This window comes from Tachypleus tridentatus, chromosome 6 (genome assembly GCF_004210375.1).
Source record: "Tachypleus tridentatus isolate NWPU-2018 chromosome 6, ASM421037v1, whole genome shotgun sequence".
Lineage (NCBI taxonomy): Eukaryota > Metazoa > Arthropoda > Merostomata > Xiphosura > Limulidae > Tachypleus > Tachypleus tridentatus.
The window spans coordinates 162,607,517-162,630,278 of record NC_134830.1 but is presented as its reverse complement, the minus strand read 5'-3'; the positions used below and the strand labels follow the sequence as shown (position 1 = coordinate 162,630,278).

The window sequence follows — 22,762 nt, the reverse complement described above, 5'->3', positions numbered from 1 at the left end:
CATTTCCTTGATAATGACTCAAACAAGTTTGCTGAAAATGTTCTGAGAAAACGTTTGTTTTACAATAATAAATAACTGTGGTTTAAAAGGTGTGCATTTCTATTGAAGTCCTTATGTTTTGCTTTTTGTTAAGTTTTGTAAGATCTCATATATAGGCATCTTACTGGAATTTCTGACTGACAAAAATGCAAGAAAGGTTACTTGGCATATCAGTGCGGGAGGAAATTTCACCATATCTGTAATGCCTACAGCTGCAATTTACACAAAATAAACCAAAGCTTCACATTTACAACCTAGCAGTTGGACAGTCTCAAGGAATTTAGGAAGGTGATATCTTTGCAACTTGCAAAACACTTAACATTTTATATTTTCCAATTACTAGCAACACCATAGTAGAAACAGATAAAGCATGAACAGCTTAAAATGCTACAAAAAAAAACAAACCCTTAAACAACAAAATAATTTGCTTAGCAGTTAGGCAATATGAAGGTTATTTACCACAAATGTTGATAAAAAGACTTTTCTTTCTCATTATTTTCCTAAACTATATTTTATCAGTGTCCTGGCTGTGAGTAAATCTTACAAGTTGAAGTGTGTTGACTTGCATTACAATTTGCTGCTTAACAAAACGAACTTAAGCATACATTAAAAATTAACAACTAAAAATCTAAAGTAATTTACAGGTCTACACTTTATACAACTAATACTGATGTAATATATACACTTAGGTGAAGTCAATATGCACATTGCATATGTAGAGATGGAACAAACTTGCAGTTCTGTCCTACTTTAATCTCAGAATTACCAATGGGGCAGGTGGGGGGATCCTTTGTCCATTTTTTTACCATATTCTTGTGAACTGTATATACATCAAATTTCTTACAACTCCGTGATTTTTTCAGTAACAGGGCCACTTGTAACATTTGAGTCACTTAAAAATGTAAAACATTCACTGTAATAATTATTCCTTCCAAGTTATTGCTTCATGATTATTCCATCTATTTTTTGTTCAATTCCTTATGATGGAGTGTTGCAAAAGGCAAACATATAAAGATGTTGCAATACGAGAACTGTATTGTTAGTGAACTGCATAAAAAAACAAGCAGATAGCTTGGGGGGGTTAAATATATTTGCATATTTTTCTTTGAGACCTTATTAACTGCAACATACACTTGCAAGTAGACAAATCAAATAGTGCAAGTTCTTATTACTGGTAATGTTTTCATCTACTATAACTGTATTTCTCTTCCCATACCAGCAACACTCATTCTGCCACATGAAGTACAAGGATGAACAGCTGTGGGATTATTTGCAATACTGATTGTATTTTTGTTAATTTTTTTTAAGTGTGTGTAACTCATATTAATAGGGACCCTATAGCCAAATAATGCATGGGCCCACAAGCATTTGAGATATAAATAGTTAAAAATTAATGTATTTAAAAAAGTGATGGGTTCCATATGAGCTTCTAAGGCTGAAAAAGATTGCTATTAATCTTATACCTTTCTTATCGCTGTCCCATTTAATGCTGTTTTGTTATAGCTCACATGTGCCAATACTAGGTAATTCCTGAGAGAAGTCGTTACTGCATCATTGCCAACGATCATTTAGTCATCCAGTGCACTTCATACAGAATATATGTGCTCATCTGTTGTGTATGTACATTGTTTGGCAAGTATTTTCTAGTGCTTTCCACAAATCATGTCTGGAAAAAAGCCTGCAAGTGATGTTAGTGCATCTAAGATGAAATGAAAAAGCCTTTGCATGGATTTCAAACTGCAAGTGTTAAAGCAGTCGGAAGCTAGTGAGCATCAAGTTGATGTGGGTGCTTCTTTAAACTTGGCAACATCCACAATAAGAACAACTACAAAAAATTCAGATAAGAGCTTCTGCAACTATGACCTCAAAATTCACAGCAACAAAGGTAACTCTTTCAAGAAGCCACTTGCTTGAAAAAATGGAAAGAAGGCTTAGTATTTGGGTGCATGATCAAATGCACTGGAACATGCCCTTTAGCCAACTGATTATAATGGAAAACTCAAGAAGCATCTTCACATTTATTCAAGAAGAAAAAAAAGATACATCAGAAACATTTACAGCTAGCAGAAGTTGATTTGATAGATTCAAAAAATACATTAAGCTCTATAGTATGCATGTCACTAGTGAAGCAGCTAGTGCAGATACAAAAGCAGCATAGGAATTTCCTGCAACTCTGAAAATCATCAATGAGCGAGGCAAGTATCCACCTGAACTTGTCTTTAAAGTGGATGAAATGGGTCTTTTTTGGAAAAGGATATCTTCTTGTACTTTTATCTCCTGCAAAGAAAAACGTCATTCTGGGTTTAAAGGTGAAAAGGACCAGTTATCTCTCTTGTTATGGGGCAATGTTAAAGGTGAATTTAAGTAAAAGCCGATGCTTGTATATCATTCTTAGACACCATGAGCAATGAAAGGGATTTTCAAATCAACTCTACCAGTGATTTGGGAATCAAACAAGAAGACTTGGGTGACGATTGATATTTTTTAAAATTAGTTTGTTTCACATTTTTGCCCATCTGTGAACTGCTATTGTAAGGAGTGCAACACTGAATCTAAACCATTGTTGTTGCTTGATTATGCTCCAGGCCACCTTGATAATCTAGACACTTCAAATCTGCATTCCTGTAGAAGTGGTTTACATTCCACCTAATACTACTTCATTAAAACATTACTACATTATGAATGTCATAGCTAATATCAGAGGAGCCTGGAATGAAGTGACTCCAAACTGCATGATAGAAACACTACTACATTATGAAGGCCATAGCTGATATCAGAGCAGCCTGGAATGAAGTGACTCCAAACTGCATGATAGAAATACTATTACATTATGAATGCCACAGCTGATATCAGAGCAGCCTAGAATGAAGTGACTCCAAACTGCAAGATGAAATGACTACAACATTATCAATGCCACAGCTGATATTACAGCAGCCTGGAATGAAGTGACTCCAAACTGCATGATAGAAACACTATTACATTATGAATGCCACAGCTGATATCAGAGCAGCCTAGAATGAAGTGACTCCAAACTGTAAGATAGAAACACTACTACATTATGAAGGCCACAGCTGATATCAGAGCAGCCTGGAATGAAGCAACTCCAAACTGCATGATAGAAATACTATTACATTATGAATGCCACAGCTGATATCAGAGCAGCCTAGAATGAAGTGACTCCAAACTGCATGATAGAAACACTACTACATTATGAATGCCACAGCTGATATCAGAGCAGCCTGGAATGAAGTGACTCCAAACTGCATGATAGAAATACTATTACATTATGAATGCCATAGCTGATATCAGAGCAGCCTGGAATAAAGTAACTCCAAACTGCATGAATGGAGTGTGAAAGAAGCAACAGCATAAAGCATGAAACAACTTGGAGAAAGATGAATATGAATTTGTCATCCAAAACACTGTCAAACTGGTCAGTGAAGTGGGACTGGAGGGTGTTAATGAAGACAATGATGAGGAATGGCTGCAGACTCGTGGCAAGAGTCGTAGCAATGACGAACTCAAGAATTAGCCAAGCAACGCATCCAGAGTGAATTTACAGCCTCTGATGCAGAAGAGAAAATACCAGTGAGAAACTTTACTACAAAATTTCTCAGCAACAGCATCACAGCAATCATGCAAATCATGGACTAGTTCATAAATAACAACCCCTACTGTGAGCTGAGCTCTAAGGCAAAGTGAGGTGTTCTTGAAATAATATCCTGCTACTGAAAACTGCTTCATGAAAGAAAACTCAAGAAAAGACAATCAACTCTTAATGCCTACATCAACAAGGTTTGTGGAAGATCCGCAGCCTGGTCCTTCTTCTAAAATATAATTAGTGGCTTTCATTAAAAAAAAAAAGTTTAATAAAAGTCCATTAATGTTCTATTTGTATTTTCACTATCTAAAGTATGCATAATGTTATAATGGCCCTGTTTAGTGCTATTTCAGTTACTGCTCCATGTTCTGGGAATGTATCCTGAGCACTAACTGGGATTACTGTACATGTAAATAAATTCACTTCTATTTTCTAGATTTTGTGGCAGATTTCTTTATACTAGCAAAATATTCTAAGGTTATATAATGAAGACAGAATTAAGAGTTACAAAGCAGTATAAAAACATCCAGTGTCAATTAAGTTCATCTAGAACTTATTCTTTTGACGTACGTCAGTTCTTTACATCCACATGTAAGTTTTGCTACAAAGAGAGGATTGTTACTACTGAAATTATGATCAGTTGTTTTTCAATAGTAAATCAGTCAGTTGCACATTTGGAAGGCTTACTCCAAGTGACTATTTTCCTTCAACAATTGTCAAACAGGGCAAACTAAAGCTTGAAAATGAACAACAATGAATAACAATATTTATAGTATCCTGTGTGTTATTAATTTCTGATTAGAGAAAGTTACCTGCTACTCAGGTCAAAACTAAAGGTTGTATCAGTAATGAGTACAACTAACTGAATATGCTATTCGTACATTTATACCGTAAAAGATAAGAATGTATTGTGTTATCAATCGAGTATCTTGCTGTAAATTATGTTTCTGGCTATAAAGCCAATAATATCTCACCAAGTTCAAATGAAAGCTGCATTCATATCTCAAACTTTAGATGATATATTACAGTATAACTATATCTACTATTTATATGTACTGGAAAAACAAATAGAACCAATATTCCAGTCCTCAAAACACCAACATCAAGTTGCATTATCTCATAAAATCAATTTGTGAAATGTACTCAGTACATGAAATCAATAATGAAAACAGATGAAAAGAAGTTAAAACTGATAATAATTAATTTCCTGAATAACTTGTATTAGATACTTTTATAAAAACTCTTATCAAGAAATAAGCTCAATTACATACATAGAACATTACATGAATGACACACCACAATCTAACTGCACAAGCATTAATCAGACCAATGGACAACATCTAAATATATTCAAGTTTTCAAATACTGCATCATTCTTATATGATTTATTTTTAGTGATAATTCTTAATTAATGGTTCTAAAATCATGAGTTTTTCCTGGGCAGGACAGTCAAGAATATAAGGAAAATAAATATTTACAAGGGAATAGTTGGAGAGGAGGAACTGTGTAACACATTTTAACAATCATAAATTTCTTGATTTTGTACTAAGTACATTTACATTACTTTAAAATGATAAAAACTATAGGATTATAATTCTGATGGAGTGAAAAAGACAAAGCATGGGATTTTTTGTCAATTCAGTAAATGGGATTCAATAGCCCGACTGTAAGACGGACTAAATGCACTCATGATGAATGAAATTGAATTTAAGTCTTACTACAAAGTGTTCTAGAAAAATCATTGTGTATCAGTTACTTTACAATAAATATTCAAGCAGAATATATTAAAAGTTAATTAACTCTAAACTTTCAGCTATGGTGTAGAGACGAATTTCAACTAACACGTGTAATTTTGCAAGTAAATATATGTCAAGTTTCAAGTGCTAAATGTAATGCTATATGTAGGTACAAGTCAAGGTCCAGCTATCAAGTGTAATACTGTCACCAAGTTTAAGTCAAGCTTCAACTGTCAAGTGCAATACTGTCACATAGTTCATGAGGAAGAAAGACCCACTTGAAGCAAAAGTGTATTCTTAATATGGCTGGTATGGGTATTAAAACTTTAATTAAAATAAAGTACAGAACAATATTTCAACCTTCTTGAGTCATCTTAAGGTTAACCTAAATGTTGTTCTGCACTTTATTTAAATAATACTGTCACCAATTACAAGTCACTCTCCAGCTGTCAAGTGTAATACAGTCATCAAGTACAAGTCAAAGTTCAACAGTCAAGTGTTTAACTGCATGTAAGTATACAAGAAGTTCCAACTAAAAATTATGTATGTATTTGGCATATGTAATAATTATTTTATTTATTAGGCCAAAAGAACTTTAATAAATAAAAAAACGTTTTCCACACTTGTTTGATTATGGGGAAAACCCCAAAAAAACAACAAAACTATCAAGGTCTAATAACAATATGGTAAAACTTTAGTCAAGTTGCAATATTTAAACACATAACAAATATTAATGATGAATAATATGACAGTCATATAATTATACAAACTATAGATGCACTTGCATTAATTTCTATATTATATACAATGCACAAATATATTAATTTCCAACAATATCTAGAATATACTACAAAAGGTGTTATTTTTTAATGATGCTACTAACAAAAACATTAAAGCCTTAATACGTATTTGAAAGTTCATGTGAACCAAACAGAATGACTTAATGCTTCTATTGGCAGTAACCCTCCAGTCCTAAGGTTCTTCTCCAAGAATCTGAATTTGACCAAGGCAAGGGAAGACTATAATTAGGATGCCCCAAAGTTCCCCATTAAAATGCATGGATTGTATGTGCGACCTAGCTTTCAACATTCAACATGCTATAAAAAAATAGATAAATAAAAAAATAAGGTGTCATTACAAGTTCGTGCCAATAGTAAAGCCGAGGTCAAAAGCGCAGAAGTATGCCCACAGTTCGAAAAAGTTGGAAATCCCTTTTAACTTCTAAACATCTAATACCATATGCTACTTTAAAGTCATGCCTATAGTATAACTAATATTTTCTTAACTGTAAATTGACACAAATTAGTTTTTTTTGCAGCAAGCCTGAAGCCTACTTTTGTTTCTTTAATTAATGACTCTGGATTTACACATTTTCAAAACTCTCCTTACAAGACATACATCTTCTGCAAGCTGTATTAACCCATTTAAACAACATTATCAAAGCAAAGCATGATGGGAAGGCATGGGGAATCCTCGTGTCATGGCAGTGTTCATATAAAATGTGAATGTGAAATGCACATTTCTGGCTAAAGAATGCCAAGATGTATTTTCGCATTAAGTTGAAAAGTCCCTGAAGTGTTTAAACAAATTCTCTACATACTTTTTTCCAGCATGTCACAGGAACCAACAATCTGATACATTCAAGATTCTCCCAAGCCTTCTTGAACAAGTACATAACTGTGATCCCTAATAAGATATTCCGTGTATCTAGCGTTCTTGTTTTCACACATACTGAAAATAATCTAGATCATTAACGTGCATCTGGCAGTGACTGGCACATTAGTTCAAGGTATTTTCAGGACTGAACTCTTACATTCACCTCACTTGCATGTCCAGTCTGAAATATTGCTTTATTGTAGGTCTTTTTTTTTCATCTTTTACTGATACAGTATCTTTAATCTTAAAACTAAAATTATACGTAAAATATTTGAACTACTGTAAACATAACGGTTGTGGATTAAATTTAAACAACCATGTAATAAAGTACATTTTACTCGACAAACAATACAAAGGGTAAAAAAAATATTCTGTAACACTTGTGATAAATTTTCAGATAACTAAAGACCAGTGAAATGTATACACAAAAAGTCAGATGTCTAAAATGTTAAACCTATAAAAACAAAAACAAATGCATCTCATTATTTAAATTTCTTTTCAAAAACCTTTAAAGTCAGTTGAAGCTTCCAAAAACCTTCTTTCTGTTGATGGTGATTACCAAGCAACAGTCTAATAATTGCTTTAAACACTTCCATAAACTATAGAATAACAAACTATTGTATTATGAGCATCTTCAAAGTTAAGAAATAAGCACCATATTGCACCTCAGGGACAAAACCCATAAAACCTTATTGAAAAAATTTGCTACATCTAAACCTATTAATGATATCCATCAAAAGTACCTTGGATGTTCCATTATCCCATAGTACTGTCCATTGTAAATCACTCCAATCTCCCGAAGCACTTCTCCCCTAATGATGGCCTTGATTGTCCAGTTATGTACTTCAGCACTTTCCTTTTCCCTTTCAAGCTTCTGAACTTCCACTATTTTTGAACTTAAACAATCTAATATCACACCAATGTCTTTTATATTAAGATGCCTATTTTGTTCTAGAGATAACTGATCAGTTAAGAGGAGGTAGTGTTCAGATAACTGTTCATCTTCATTAGCTGTATTCTCAGTATCTGATTCAGACTGATCTTGTCCAGGACTTCTAAACTCTTGGGCTTCATCTAGAAAACGCACATGCCCTTTGACACCACTTTTCTTGAGTATACTTACATTACTTGGACCAGCAGCAGCAGCAGTGACTCCCTCTGACGTTTCCTGAATAGGCGAGGTAGCAATGGACTTATTTAATATAATTTGAGCACCCTCTTCATGAAGGGTAGAACAATGGAAGTCACAAAGTGAATGATCATGATCAGGACTACTTTCATCATCTCCTTCCTGTTTTATCTTTGGCAACACCTGCAAGGCAGAACTCAGCCTTAAGTCTTCTAATGAAAATCTAGCGTAAGGTCCAACTGAACTTGGCATATCTTTAAAATTGGCAGTGCTTTGATCCACAGTCTGAACCTCTTGAGACACGACTTCTACCCTCCATACTGGTTCCCGTGTGCTGTAGTTGCGACCCCTTCTCTTTGGTGGACTGCGGAAGTCTCGCTGATCCCAGTGAAGCACCACAGTGACATGTCCTTTGTTGTCCATGATCTTCCAAGAAGGTTGTTGATCAACCAACTCGAGGCTGTTGATGGCATCACAAACTATCTGAGGAATGGCTCTGATGGCTGGACACGAGATATACAATTAAGAATAATGTGTCATTTAACAAAGAACTATTTCTCTATGTGCAAAATAACTGAACTTCCACAGAATAAGACTTTACAATGCAATTTAATTTCCAATGAATAAACTTTTCTTGGAGAAGTTTAATTGTTAGCTTCTAAGAACAAATGTTTACGTATTTTAACTTGTACAAAGCAAACAAAATCATCACATATGTTATATTCATGAGAACTAAAAATACACTTATACACTTTTACCTGTTAAAAATAAAATTCTTTTTCATATTGTTATATCTCTATAGAACAAGTCCTTATTCATGCAGTTAAGCATCTACAGAACTAGTTCTTCTTAGAGTAAAACCGTTAAAAAAAACACTTCATACAAGTTCATTTGTTTAAATATTTTTAAAACATGTAGTCGAGTGTTTTTTTTATGAGTTTTATACACTCGAAAAAGAAAACCATTGAAGTGTGATTTTAGCAGGTTTATGTGTGAAGAAAAACAGTGTGTATTTGAAGTATAATATTAACAAACCATTCTTTATGCATTTAAAACTCAAAAAAGTTATTCATTCATTTTAACGTGTATACAAATGAAAGTTTTCTACAGTAAAAGATTTATTTTAAGCACGTAGAAACATTTTATCAGAAAAATAATTAGTTTAACTTCCTAACACTGACTGAGGAATGTGTAAACACTCCTACACCCAGGGCAACGAAATCAACTCTCATGACTTTTTGGATGAATATTCTACAGTATTTGTGAGACCAGGTGATCAAATGAGTAAAAAAAAACGATGATTCACCCAAACATAGATACAGACGATGTATGTTCAACAAGAATTTGCTGTGCTGGGTTTTCTGGAGCACTAGGGCTGTCATCAATATTGAAATATGGCAAATGTTGAAAAACACTTGTAAAACCTTCAGGTACTGCTTTGTTAATGTCTAATAGTGATTGTCAAGAAGAAAGAAGGTAAGGCAAGGCTTTGTGTTGAAACCATTCATTCACCTTAAACAGTTGAATGTGTAAATTGGTTGGCAGATTGTCTTGATTCAACACTTTGAATGTGGCATGCACATATTGAGAAGTCAAGCTGAACAACAATAATAAATGTAATACTACTATTATCACACCAGATGGCTTTTATGAATTCAGAGCCATGCAGACACCACATTCAAAAAGCTTACGTAATTCATATTCAAGTGAATGCAGTGGGAGAAATAACTGGTCTACGCTGACAATACATTTTATGTCTGGTTGCAAATACAAGTTTATGGCTGAGAATCAGAGAATGGTATTCTACTGAATAAATAAAGTAAGCAATAAACTAAAGGTACAGTTTCTCAGTCACATTTTAAAAAAAGGTGGAGTCTCTTTGGACCTAGCTAGGGTAGTAGCAGAGAGAGACTGGCTTCAACCACTGATCCAGTCTGAAAGTCTGGCAGATTGGATAATACAGACTACAAATAATACTTACTAAATTTAATATTACTCAAACTGATTGCATTAAACACAGACAATACATTATTATGGCACACAGAACAACTAAGCAGTGACACCTAGAAGCTGTTTGTCCAATACACTCATGTTCAAGCAGAAAAAAAAACAACTTACTGTTGATATAATAATGTCCTCATATGAATCATTTAATTACAATCTTGGTAAATACATAGCATGGACATTCTCCAAATATGTAACATCAGTTAGCTCATTTATCAAAGACTCTTTTAGTTTCAAGTCTAATCTTAATCAACTTAACCATAAAGCCTTAATGGCCAGTTTTGATGTTATATCCCCTTTACAGACGTCCCAACTGCCAAAGCCTGCAAGATAGCCTTAGAACTCTATACCCGAGACCCTAACCCATCGATAGACATTCCCAGCAACCAATTAGCAACCCTCATAGAATTCACCACGATGAAGACAAACTTCATGTTGAACAACCACAAGTATATACAAACAAATGGCCTAAGCATGGGAAACCCAGTATCACCAGTTCTGGCAAATATTTTAATGACACAAGTTGAAACACAAGCAATTAACACAGCATTACATCCACTACTATACTGGTACAGATACGTAGATGACACGGTTGTGGGATTCAGTTCTACAGAACACACAATTTTTTCAATTAACTCTATAATCCCAACATTAACTTCACATGTGAACAGAAAAAAAGCAATCAAATGTCATTTCTTAACCTCAAAATTACAAGAACCAATACACAATTTAAAACAGGAATCCACCAAAAAATCACCCATACTGGACATAAAATTCCTTGGGACTCAGCACATGAAATAAAACAAAAACTCAACATACTAAGAAACCAAATAAACACAGCCATAAAACTATGCTCACCAGATGAAATTAATGACGAATTGGACAAAATAAAACAATACTTCATCAATATCAATAAGTTTCCTCCACAAACCGTAGAAAACATTATACGCACACACCTACACAGAAAGCAAAATCAACCAACAAAAGTAAATATATTACTTGAATTAAAAAATCACAAAACCATATACTGCTGCATACCATATATTCCCGGCATCAGCAGACAAATAACCAACATTCGGCAAAAACTAGTAACAAAATATGACATTCCAGTTAATACCAAATTTATTCAAAAACCAGGCACAAAACTGAGGTCTATACTATGTAAAAACTACACTGACAAACACCACACCAACATTATTTATAAAATACAATGTGATAACTGCCACGACTTCTACACTGGAGAAACAAGTAGAAAAATGGAAACCAGATTCAAAGAACATAAAAAGTCACTTTCATATGTTTTTGAACACTGCAAGTCAAATAAAGACAACATAACCACATAACAACACTCAAATACTAAATAAAGAAACAAACATAAACAAACGCAAAATTAAAGAAGCCTTATTTATAAAACAACTCAAGCCCAGAATAAACCAATACAAAGGAACACTTCTATACCTATATTAATAAATATAATCAAACATCTAAGCACACCCTCTACATTCCCACACTTAATTACATAACCGCTTTCAAACATGTGGTCAGCTGTCGATCAGTTACCTCTTTCTTTCTTTGTGAACCTGACGATGAACGGAAGAAGGTCGAAATGTTGTTTGCTCCTTTACATAGAATTTTCTCAACCCATACCAGCCGTTTTTACATATAAATTTGACTGGAAAGATGTTTTGACCCTCACTTTCCAAACCATCAAGTGGTATAATAGAATATGATGTACATAGTATATTGTGAGATTGTTGCTTGATTTTCACCAGCTATGAAAGTCATATGATCAAAAAGTTAGTGACAGAAAGGGTATTGTGACTTTTAAATGGAAACATAAAATACCACATAAGCACATACTAAATGTTTACTATTCAGTCAGCATATACTAATATATCTCAAGTGGATAGATATACCTTATACCTCAACTGTTTGCATGACTGATGATGATAGCTAGAAGTTTAAAAACACAGTTGAAAAGGCTTTACAACCCTTGATTTCTGAGCTATCAAGCAGTATTTCACAGTAATACCTAAGCATTACATTTGATGATTGCCACTTGATTTACCGTATTTTCCGCCTAAAAAGCCGAATTTCTGGCCCTAAATTTTGGACCTGATTTTTGGGGGTCGGATTATTGGCCGATCACTCCTTTCGGAAATTTCTTATTCTTAGGAAATGTTTTTCTTTTGAAAATTACCATAGGCGGTAATTTTGTCCCATCAGCAAAGCACGTTAAGACTACAGTGAAACGTTGTTTCTGGAATCTCATTGGTTACCTAATTACAGTGAGTGGAGCCAATAACGAATGACATATTGATTCCATCTCTGTCTCAATACGACACGTTCTGCTTTACTACAGAACGTCAATGATCACACACAACATGCATGCTGACACTGAAATGAGACTAAGAAATCATTTTGAAGAAACTTGTCACTTCTTAAAATGGCTTCGCTTATTAACCGAGCAAAACCCTCATTTTCAGAGCTGAAAATTGGCCTCGGCTTATTAACCGGAAAATAGGGTACTTTATAAACTAGAACGGGCAAGAGACCGAAAGAATTCTGTAATCCTTGCTTACTGAGCCACCAAATGAATTTGTAGTTGTGAAATGTCATTTGACATTTCAAGAGAACCATGCCTGTGATCAAGTGGTGAGAAATCTGCAGAATACACCATCCTGTGCTTGTTAGATTCTCAGCTATGTACCTGAGAAGTATACTTTCTCTATACATTCAGCAAAGGAGTTGCGTTTCCTCTGAATATATCAGCAAAAGGATAAATATTGATCCCAATTGATTAGACTTTTAGCTAAAAGACTTGTATATAAATTTTTCCAGGGGTTATTTATTTTATGACGAAAGAAATAAAAGTCAAGTTGAGTTTTACAGCCCCTAAATGGAAATGTTGTTATGCAGATACAGCTTTGAAAGGTAATCCAAAAACGTTTTTGAAGTAATTCACACATAAGCCAAAGGTAGTCTTTTATAAACTACCAAAATATTTAATGTGTAATGGTAATGTATGTATATGAATAAATGTACAGTCTTACATGTATGAACCTCATACAAGGTCATTGATGAGCAATATATAAAACAAATGAACCAATTATACAATGGAACACAACACTTGTTCATCAGGAATAAGAGAGATCAACACAAGTACAAGTGGTTAGTCAATCAGAAACTCAGAGAAGCCTGAGGATCAGGAAGTTCCTAGGTCTGTGGGTTATGTGTTATATGGACAATTTTGTGCATGATTACAAGTAAAGCCCATAGAAATGTCAATTTACCAATACCCAGTGTCATAGTTCATGTTTATAACACAACTTAACGAGGACATTTTCTAATCAATGTTTGTCAAGGAAATTAATATCATAATTTAAATATAATGAAAAGTTTTAATTGATCCACATTTTAAAAAAAGGCACTTTAAAGAAGATTAGTCAATTTCACCTTTACTGTCACGTGACAACACACAGGTTGACAACACCTTAATTTTAATTTCTGTAACTGAATATGTCTTCACAAACACATCTACTCAGGCAGATGTGTTACATCTCACTGGTGCACTATATCCTTAAGTCAAAGAAAATCTTCCCAGAGATTGGATCTATATATCCTATATATACACACACACCAAGCACATGAATGAAGCCAAGAAGCACAGATGTGCTTGATTTAGTATTTCTAACTCACTCATAATGATATCAGTAGTGGTACAGATAAGTCTGCTGCCTTATAGGTCTTTTCCATCACCATCACCACCATGCAAGGAATTCAAAACGAACTAGGAAGCCTCTGGATCAATGATAAGATTACCTATCTTAACAAGGACAGGAACTTACCAAGTGACCCCAGAAGCAGTCCAGACAATGCTGAATATTGTATAAGAATGACCAGACAGATGGTCAGTATTAGATATTATGAGGAAATAATTTTATCATTGAGCACTGATTTTTAATGCGAGTCAGTTAACAGAAAGACATCTCGAAAGACAAAAGCTAATAACCAATTCACTGATGTTGTGAGGAGTGAAAATCCACCATTTACACAAATATACACATTGTGCTCTAGCTCTGAATAAATGATAAAGATTGATTACCATGTGTTTATCTGTTAATTCCTTAGCTTAAAACTCAGTTGTTTTTTTTCCAGCTAAACTTAGTGTTACATTGTAATTATTATGCATAAAAATCCCATTACACAATGGATCTAAATACTCATGCAGTTATCAGTTTGACATGAGAATACCACACTAGATTTTCTGATTAAAACTGTCAAATAAAAAAAAAGACTTAATGACTGATTTTAAATTACACTAAAGTTCTACAAATGAAAATACTTCAAACTAAATTTATTTCAGGAAATGTGACACTAAATGAGCAGAAATATAATAATACAAATACATATATACGTATCAATAAAGATTCAAGTGAATAGTTTGTGTTATTACAGCAATATACAAATGTATTCTTTCCTAACAATTTTTTATACATACACATGTTTAAAAAAAATAATATATCTTACCAACTCTGAGAGTTTCAACACTAGGAGGTAGCCAACGTTCGCTCGGACGGAGCAGTAAAAAGACCGTGTCCTTATCCACCGTCTGGAAATAGCTTTCATCCTCTATTTCAGTACCATCACACTCTAATAACACTCTTATATGTGTATCGGGGGGATATCCAAGTTTATCTCCACCTTAGTAAGAATCAGAGAAAAAAAAGTTACTAAACAGATCACAATTAAATACTTAAAGAATAATAATAATATAACCATGATACGAGCATTTGCTAATTAATTAGATAACTTTGATTTAAATAGTAGCTTAAACGTGATAATTAAATGAAGGCAATTAATTTCTTGTTCAGTTAGTCAAAAATATTGTGGAATCATACACCTAATGATATGTTTGATACGTAAATAGACGTAAATGTATGGTGTTTTTTCAAAGCTTAGCTTGATGGACTGGGATTCTCTCACTTTGATTTTCCTTAAATCATGAACAAGCACAATGCAAAATATAAATGCTCACTAATTTCCACTGCATTATAAATCTTTTACAATATAACATATTTATTAAACAGAATATGACATTCGTGAATCTTAGTATATGGTCTGAATGACTTATTCTGCACTTCTGGCTTAAATATTAATTCATACAATACAAAAACCACCTATCTGACAAAATGTAACAACAAAAAAAAGATATGCTAACAATACTAAAATAAAACTTAATATGAAGCAAGTGAAATGTTATGTTTTATGAAGGTGTTTAGTTAACTAACAAAACACACATAAACTAGGTATTCCAAACACAATCACTGACTACAATACAAGTCAAATTTGTTTCAAATGATGAAAGCTAAAAATCAAGAGTCTGGAGCAAAGAGTCCAAGTTAGATTGGAGTGAAAAGAACTCTAGTTTCTAAAGACAGGAGGAAGGGCAGCTAAACCAAACAGAGGAAGGGCAGCTAAACCAAATAATGATACTTACCCAACATCTCACTCAAGTAAGTACAGACTAGATTACTATACTGACTTAATACAAATTTTAAAGTATTTGAAGGTAAATTGTTATTTATATCATAAAACTGGTAACACACAAATCATATAGGATGAGACCTGCTAGTATATGGATTTCCACATAGGCTCAGTGCTACATATTTTATGATAAGACCAATAGTTTTAATACTTCTCTTTACCTCAGAATACCAACAACACAAATTGATACAACAAAAATCTCAAACAGAAAAACATGTCTACTGGGTAGAGACCAACTTTTGGCAGATCAATGGGGTACCTTGTCTTTCCAATAAAATGTCTAGACAAAAAGTAAGTTAACAGAGTAGATTTATTACAACTACAAATAAGGAGAAACTTAAGACGTTTATGACTATATGATCTAATAAAAGGACAGAGAAAAATATACGTAAATAACTGAGAAAAAGAGTCCAATTTAAGGAAAGTTTAAAATGCAGATATTATCCAATTCAGAGTATTTAGTACTTATTTTGATGTTTATATTGAATAATCGATTCAAATCGATTCTTCCAAATCAGCTTCTGTGGAAAAACGATAACTTTATTACATATTTGTGAACAAAAACATTTCCATGACAAAAGAAACAAATATAAAATCAAGGAAGTTATGAGAACGTACCACAAAATGACTATTGAGTTCTGTTTCTATTATCATTGTTTGTTTTGAATTTCATGTAAAGCTACTCGAGGGCTATCTGCACTAGCTGTCCCTAATTTAGCAATGTAAGACTAGAGGGAAGGCAGCTAGTCATCACTACCCACTGCCAACTCTTGGGCTACTCTTTTACCAACGAATACTGGGATTGACCGATACATTATAATGCCCCCACGGCTGAAAGGGTGAGCATGTTTGGTGCAACCGGGATTCAAACCCGCGACCCTTGGATTACGAGTTGAACACCTTAACACACTTGGCCATGCTGGGCATGTTTCTATTATCAAATAGAAGTACAATGAAAATGTGCGTTATGAATTACAACCTTTGGAACTAGTAAAATAATATAATTCACTTAAAGATTTGTGTATTACAAGGGCTACCTGCAAAATTAATTTTTTGTTTAGAGGTATTTCCGTACAGGAAAATATGTTTTATATCCTAATCAGCTGCTGTGTACAAGCTAAACTAATTTAAATAACATAAATACACTCTTATTATCTGTTTCATCTATCATAAATATTTGTGACTCACCTTTTTCTCGAAGTTCCACTAGTGATGTTGCGACAACAGCTTTTCTTGTTTGTCGGTCACAGCTCCAAATTTTATATGGGCGATGCTTAAAGTCCTAATATGTTTTAAACAAATGTCAGTGGTGAATTTGACATGATACTTAATTTAGTTACATATACACATAATTAGCTTAAACATTCACAAAATATACTATTTACTTATGGATGATAAACATTTTTTGACATTTTCTCTGTTAAGATAACTTATGATGAAAAACAAGAGTAAAACCTCTTGAATATGTTGTGGCTTAAACACATGAAAGATATTCAATCAATCAATGTCCAAAAACTGACAACTACATTCTCCAATCTCCATGGTTGAATATTTCTCTCTGCCTTCACCAACTCCTCTAATTCAAGCTTTTCATTCTCAAAGCAGTTTCTAAAATCAATAAGCCAAGCCAGTCTCTCCTGCCTGTTGTTTTTTATTCCTCAGTTTAACCTATCAAAATCTCTGCCATCCTTCTCTAAGATTTAATTATATGCTTAAGGCAACAAAGCAACACAAGTTTTGTTTCCTACAAACTATCCAGCAGTTGTTTTTTCTTCTTGTTTTTTTCTCATGCAAATACTTTATCTTTTTAACTTTATAATAAGGTATTAAAAGTTAAGAAACTAGAATGATTCATGGTTTGAGTAATTTAAATTAAATATAGAGGCCTATAACATTGGGCTTGCTTTTGTGAAGTGAAGAATAACCATTCAAATGTTCAAAATGGTATATAGACAGTGTTTCACCAGACAGTCTTACTTGGTAATGTCTCACCCAAATATTTTTTTTATATGGTCTAACTTTTGGTTTTTTACTTTTTTTAAGATATTGTAAAAGTTTGTTTGTTTTAAAGTGAGAACATAATTAGTAATTAACATAACTAACATAACAAGTAATTATAGCTTGTATATTTCAAGATGAGAAATTATACATTGTTGCAAAACATTTATCACTTTGTTGCATAAAATTGGCATCTCATTAGAGAAAAATTGTTTTCTTTCAATAAAACAGTCGTCAAACACATTCTTCAGTCGAATACAAGACTAAAAATTTTTGAAAAATGATTTAACAATAAAAAAGAGATACGAAAAAAACAATTTTGTTTTAACACAAAACAAACACTATGATGATTCAATTCGTATAAAGAAAACATAGAACAATTGACAATAATTGAAACATCAATAAAATCTTCTTGAATAATTAGAAAAATTTTGATGGTCGACTTCATTTGATTACCACATCCAAGTGTTATAATTTTCACAAAGTATGCAACGTATGCTTTACCAAAGTAACACCAAAATTTTTTCAAAACTCTGTATTTATGAATAGAAATGCAACATCAAAAGTTAGTTTCTTTTCAAGCGACAATCAGTAATCGTGGAGATGAGACATTGTTTGGTGAGACTTTGCCATGGACCTGTTGAAAACAACCAAGGATTTGGACAATCTTCCTACAGGTTATTTAAATGAGTAAAATGAGAACCTTTTGTTTTCTCTCAATTTTTGTATTTGGTTAAAAAAAAGTTTTTATAATTATCTGTAGTCTAAAGGTCTTTTTTTTTCTCTAACTTTTCCATCAAAAGGTGTGTAATGAAGAGTCTGATAACACAAACTTGAATATTAGCAGTAACAACGACATGCGAAAATGTACCAAATAAATTGCTTAGTTTAAAGATAGGCATGTTCCTAATGAGAGGCAAAGGATAATAGAGAAGATTAAGCCTAATTAGTTTAGAGTTACTGAAAACATAAATGCCAAAATCTGAGACAAAAGCCATGAATTTAAGAATTTTAAATCAATAGAAAGGTAAAAAAAAAATTATAAATTTGGTTCAAAAATAAAAAAAGAGCTAATATGAAACAGATGGTTGATACTGTTAATACTGATAGCAAGGTTTGTTTAATATGTTAAAACTAAGCAGAATGTTAGAAACAGGATTAAACCATTAAAGTATGCTGATGGCAAGATTGTTGTTGAAGGTTAAGATATAGCTGAGGTTTTAACTGTTCTCTTTTCTTCTTTGTCGACAAGAGAAAACATCAAAAATATTCCTTACCCTGAGAATTCTGTGTGAAATACTGGAGTTGACATGAATCATGAAAGTCATGGTGGTAAGTAATATGATTGAGAGATTAATAGCATGTAAAGGAGGCTTACCAGAGGGTTTTAAAGGAGGTTACAAACCAATTATATGAACCTCTCTCATTTATGTTTAGTAAGTCACAGAGAGAGAGAAGGTCAAAGCTTGAACATTGGCAAGTTGCTTACAGTGTAAGTTACACTAAAAGTCAATGGGATGATAAAAGCTGCCCTAGAAATTATAAACCAATTAGACTTATTTCTGAAGGAAAAAATTCTAGGGTCTTATAAAAGAAGCTTTTCAAATTAATATAGTAAATTTCTTTCTTTGTTAACCTGATGATGACCAAAGAAGGTCAAAATGTTGTTTGCCCCTCTACACAGAGTTTTCTCTATCCATACCAGCCGTTTTTATATACGTAGTTAAATATTATATAATGAATGAAAACCAACACAGATTCACCAAAGGGTAACCTTGCTCTGTTCACAGGTAATATCTTTTTCTCAAAGATGGTTTTGTTACCCAGCTGAAGAAAAGGGTGTGGAATTGGTATACTGATCCTAGAATTTTTTAAATAAGCTTTTGATTATGTGCTGTGAAAAAAGGTAAGCTAAATAAATCACATCAGTAGCAGATAAGAAAAGAATGGTTAATTAGATTGTCAGATCGTTTAATGTGAGGAAGCAAAAGGAATTGTTATTTGTGGATTCCACTCAAATTAGTCCATTTACCCTAGTAAAGTGGTGTCAATGCTTGGGACTTGGTTTTACTTATATTAATAATACTGATATAGGCAACACAATTGATAACTCACTTAAGTTTGTTGACAACATGAAAACCTTTGATATTTCTAGTTATATTAAAGATACTGAAGTACTTGTATTAATTTTTAATTTGGAAAAATGTTTAACAAATGATCTGTAGTTAATTGAATTTGTGAGTTAAAGCACTTGAGTAATCATAATTGGAATCAAATTTATATAGAATGGAAGCCATAAAATAACCTAACCAAAGAAAATTAATCTCAGTAGGGTTGTAGATAAATCACTCACACTAACAAAACATTGCTCTTTTGCTACTTGCAAAGCTAATAAAGTTTTAGGGTGCATTTATAGTATTATTAATTATAAATAACAATAGCTAAATATAACTCTTAAACAAATCCCTAGTTATGATGACTAAGGAAGAACAATGTTGTGTAGGAAAAGTCTTATAAGAGCATTATTACGATAAGTCTAGCAATAGAAGGAAAAAATATACAAGTTAAAGATGTCTCAATTTATTTTCTCTTAAGATAATAAAGGGTGATCTAACCAATATAATATTATTTAGTGGACCAACAGGTTTAAAGCCTCTGATTTTTATGTTTTATGTTCTGAAAATAATAGGACGATAGAGTTTAAGATTAAAAAAGAACAGCCTAGTCTCCAGTTAAAACAGTATTATTTTTATAACAAAGTGATTGACTTGATGGAGTTAGTTTTATTGGTAGTATCAACACTTTACAATTTTTAAGAGGAAAATTGCAAACTTCCCAAAGGGTAAAGGGTTATTTTTAAAGGTTTTACTTTTCTTAAGGATAGATGTACAAGGATAATCATGAAAGCCCAAGTACCTTTTTTTTTTAAGTTTCCATACACGTTTTAATCAAACTAAGAATTATTTGCAATTTTTACCACAGTTTAAGGCTTGATAGAAAATTGCCCCATAATTAGTGCTTCTTCCAAACAGTTTTTATCTTCCAAATTTTCATAACCTAAGTGCAAAATTACATGTCTCAATATCAAAATTCATCTTCCACACTGTCATCCATTCAATAAGACTATCAAGCTTGTTTTGGATAAAGTAAGCATTTTCACTAGGACAACTGATAAACAAAAGCCCAACTCATAAGAAACCTATATGATAATTATTCATGATATACAAATTAATAAATTACAATGAAATACCAAAATTATCATAAACATCATAAGCTGTCAGTATACAAGGTTTCAATGAACTATAAACATTAAAAAAATCAGGTGTGAAAGCCCCCTTCCTAATTTTGACTTAGTAGCAAAAGCTCCCCAATAGGGAGTGTGGACTATCATGAAAAGTTACTTCTCTTGTTTTTGAATCCCATGGTTAACAGCTCCAATCATCAGTGCTCACTCAAATTCAAGTATATGTTCTGAACAACTTGATCATTTCTAGAATAGCCACATGTAAATTATTGCAAAATTTATAAATAAAATAATCTAAATCAACATCACTAATTATTTCTTATATAAATTCATTACATTACTTTAGTCAGGTCATGTAATTATATTCATTTTTGTATTTTCTTTAATTATATCAGTAATAGAGAAATTTTATTTTTACAAGAACAACCATTACTACTTCAAATAACACTGTTAACACAACAGTCAGATTGAATGAACGTACGTACACAACCCATGTTTCACTGCCGACACAAGATACACACGTTTACCATAAAGCACAACTTAAAACATTCTCTAACTTGTAACATGCATACAAATATTTTACATCAATGAAAGCGCGCTCTACAACGCATAATTTTGTTTTTACTCGAGTTTCACAGTTGCTATACGTTATTTAATGAATCTTAACTCAAAGATAAATATTAATAATGACATATTTTACTGTATTTTATAGTTCAAGAGGACAAATTGTACAATCAAGTGAAATTAATGTTAATTAGACGTGGTAACACTACTACAACCAGTTCATGTTCCAATATTCGTTTACCACCTACACCTCACTTCAGTTTCCATTGAACGTTTTTCATTTAACTTGCACTAAAGTCGAGCTGCACATAACCTTCCGACACAAAACTATATCACTTTTAAACAGCTAAGCCTAATTCAACATTGAAATATATATAATAAAATAATACCTACGTTTATTTTAGTCTGTCTTACCGCCGTTGACATCATTTCATCTTCATTTTTCTATATTAAACGACTGCAATTTATAAACGACAAAAATCAGATTATTATTCACACATACACCACTCTCCGAGTTAATCCGACCGAGTACAGAATGTTCCTCCCACCCAAATGCCCTCTGTTATACTTCATTGCAGTGTTAATAAAAAATCTTACAACTCCCACGTGCTGCTTCACCAGTTGAAATCTATTGAAGGAACTGGCATGCGTGGTGATTATCAGGATCTCGAATAGTATTTTGTACTTGAAACAAAAACACACGGATCATTTAATAAAGTTTAGTTTCCAAGTGTTTTGATAACTTACGACTGAAACTACAGATTTCAATACTAGCGTATAATGATATTTCAAATTCATTTTCATGTTAAAATTCCTGCTTCATTTACGTAATAATCCTCATCGTTTTTATATGTGATTAAATATGGGATGAACATTTTATCCAATTATATTGGTAATCGTCTTCCTTAAAAACAAAAGCTTGTATTTCGTCGAAGTTTTCATGCAATGTGTATATATTTTTCTTATGAGTGGGTAGGATGTGGAGTAACTACTAGGTTTTAGATATTTAAAATATATTAAGATTACAAAAAGAAATTAATTGAAAATGATAAATTCTGTTTAAAACGTTATTTATATATACGCTTGTTTACGATTCCTTTGTAACCAAAATTTAATTTTAAGTCCAAATGGCTTTTTTATTTTAAATGTACTCCGTATTCTGTCAGATTTTATGTTCACCTATAGTGAATAATGCAGAGGACGATGATTTTTATGTTAAAAGATAGCAATAAAGAGAAGTATAA

General features: G+C 32.6%; 1 protein-coding gene across 4 annotated transcripts in view; it reads right to left on the bottom strand.

Annotated features, from left to right (window-relative positions):
* LOC143254324 (lipoma-preferred partner homolog) overlaps positions 1 to 22,177 on the bottom strand; it is a 63,387-nt gene extending 41,210 nt beyond the window's left edge. The window contains exons 1-4 of one of the 4 annotated variants that reach the window (XM_076509305.1): positions 21,912 to 22,099; positions 16,901 to 16,994; positions 14,696 to 14,869; positions 7,776 to 8,664 (exon numbers count right to left, since the gene is read on the bottom strand). In XM_076509305.1, coding sequence (XP_076365420.1) covers positions 7,776 to 8,664; positions 14,696 to 14,869; positions 16,901 to 16,994; positions 21,912 to 21,947 — 1,193 coding nt within the window. In that variant the 5' untranslated portion in view covers positions 21,948 to 22,099. Of the gene's footprint in view, positions 1 to 2,322; positions 8,665 to 14,695; positions 14,870 to 16,900; positions 16,995 to 21,911 lie in introns of those variants that run through there. The other 3 variants (XM_076509306.1, XM_076509308.1, XM_076509307.1) reach the window with 3 other exon arrangements.
* Positions 22,178 to 22,762: the final 585 nt, after the last annotated feature.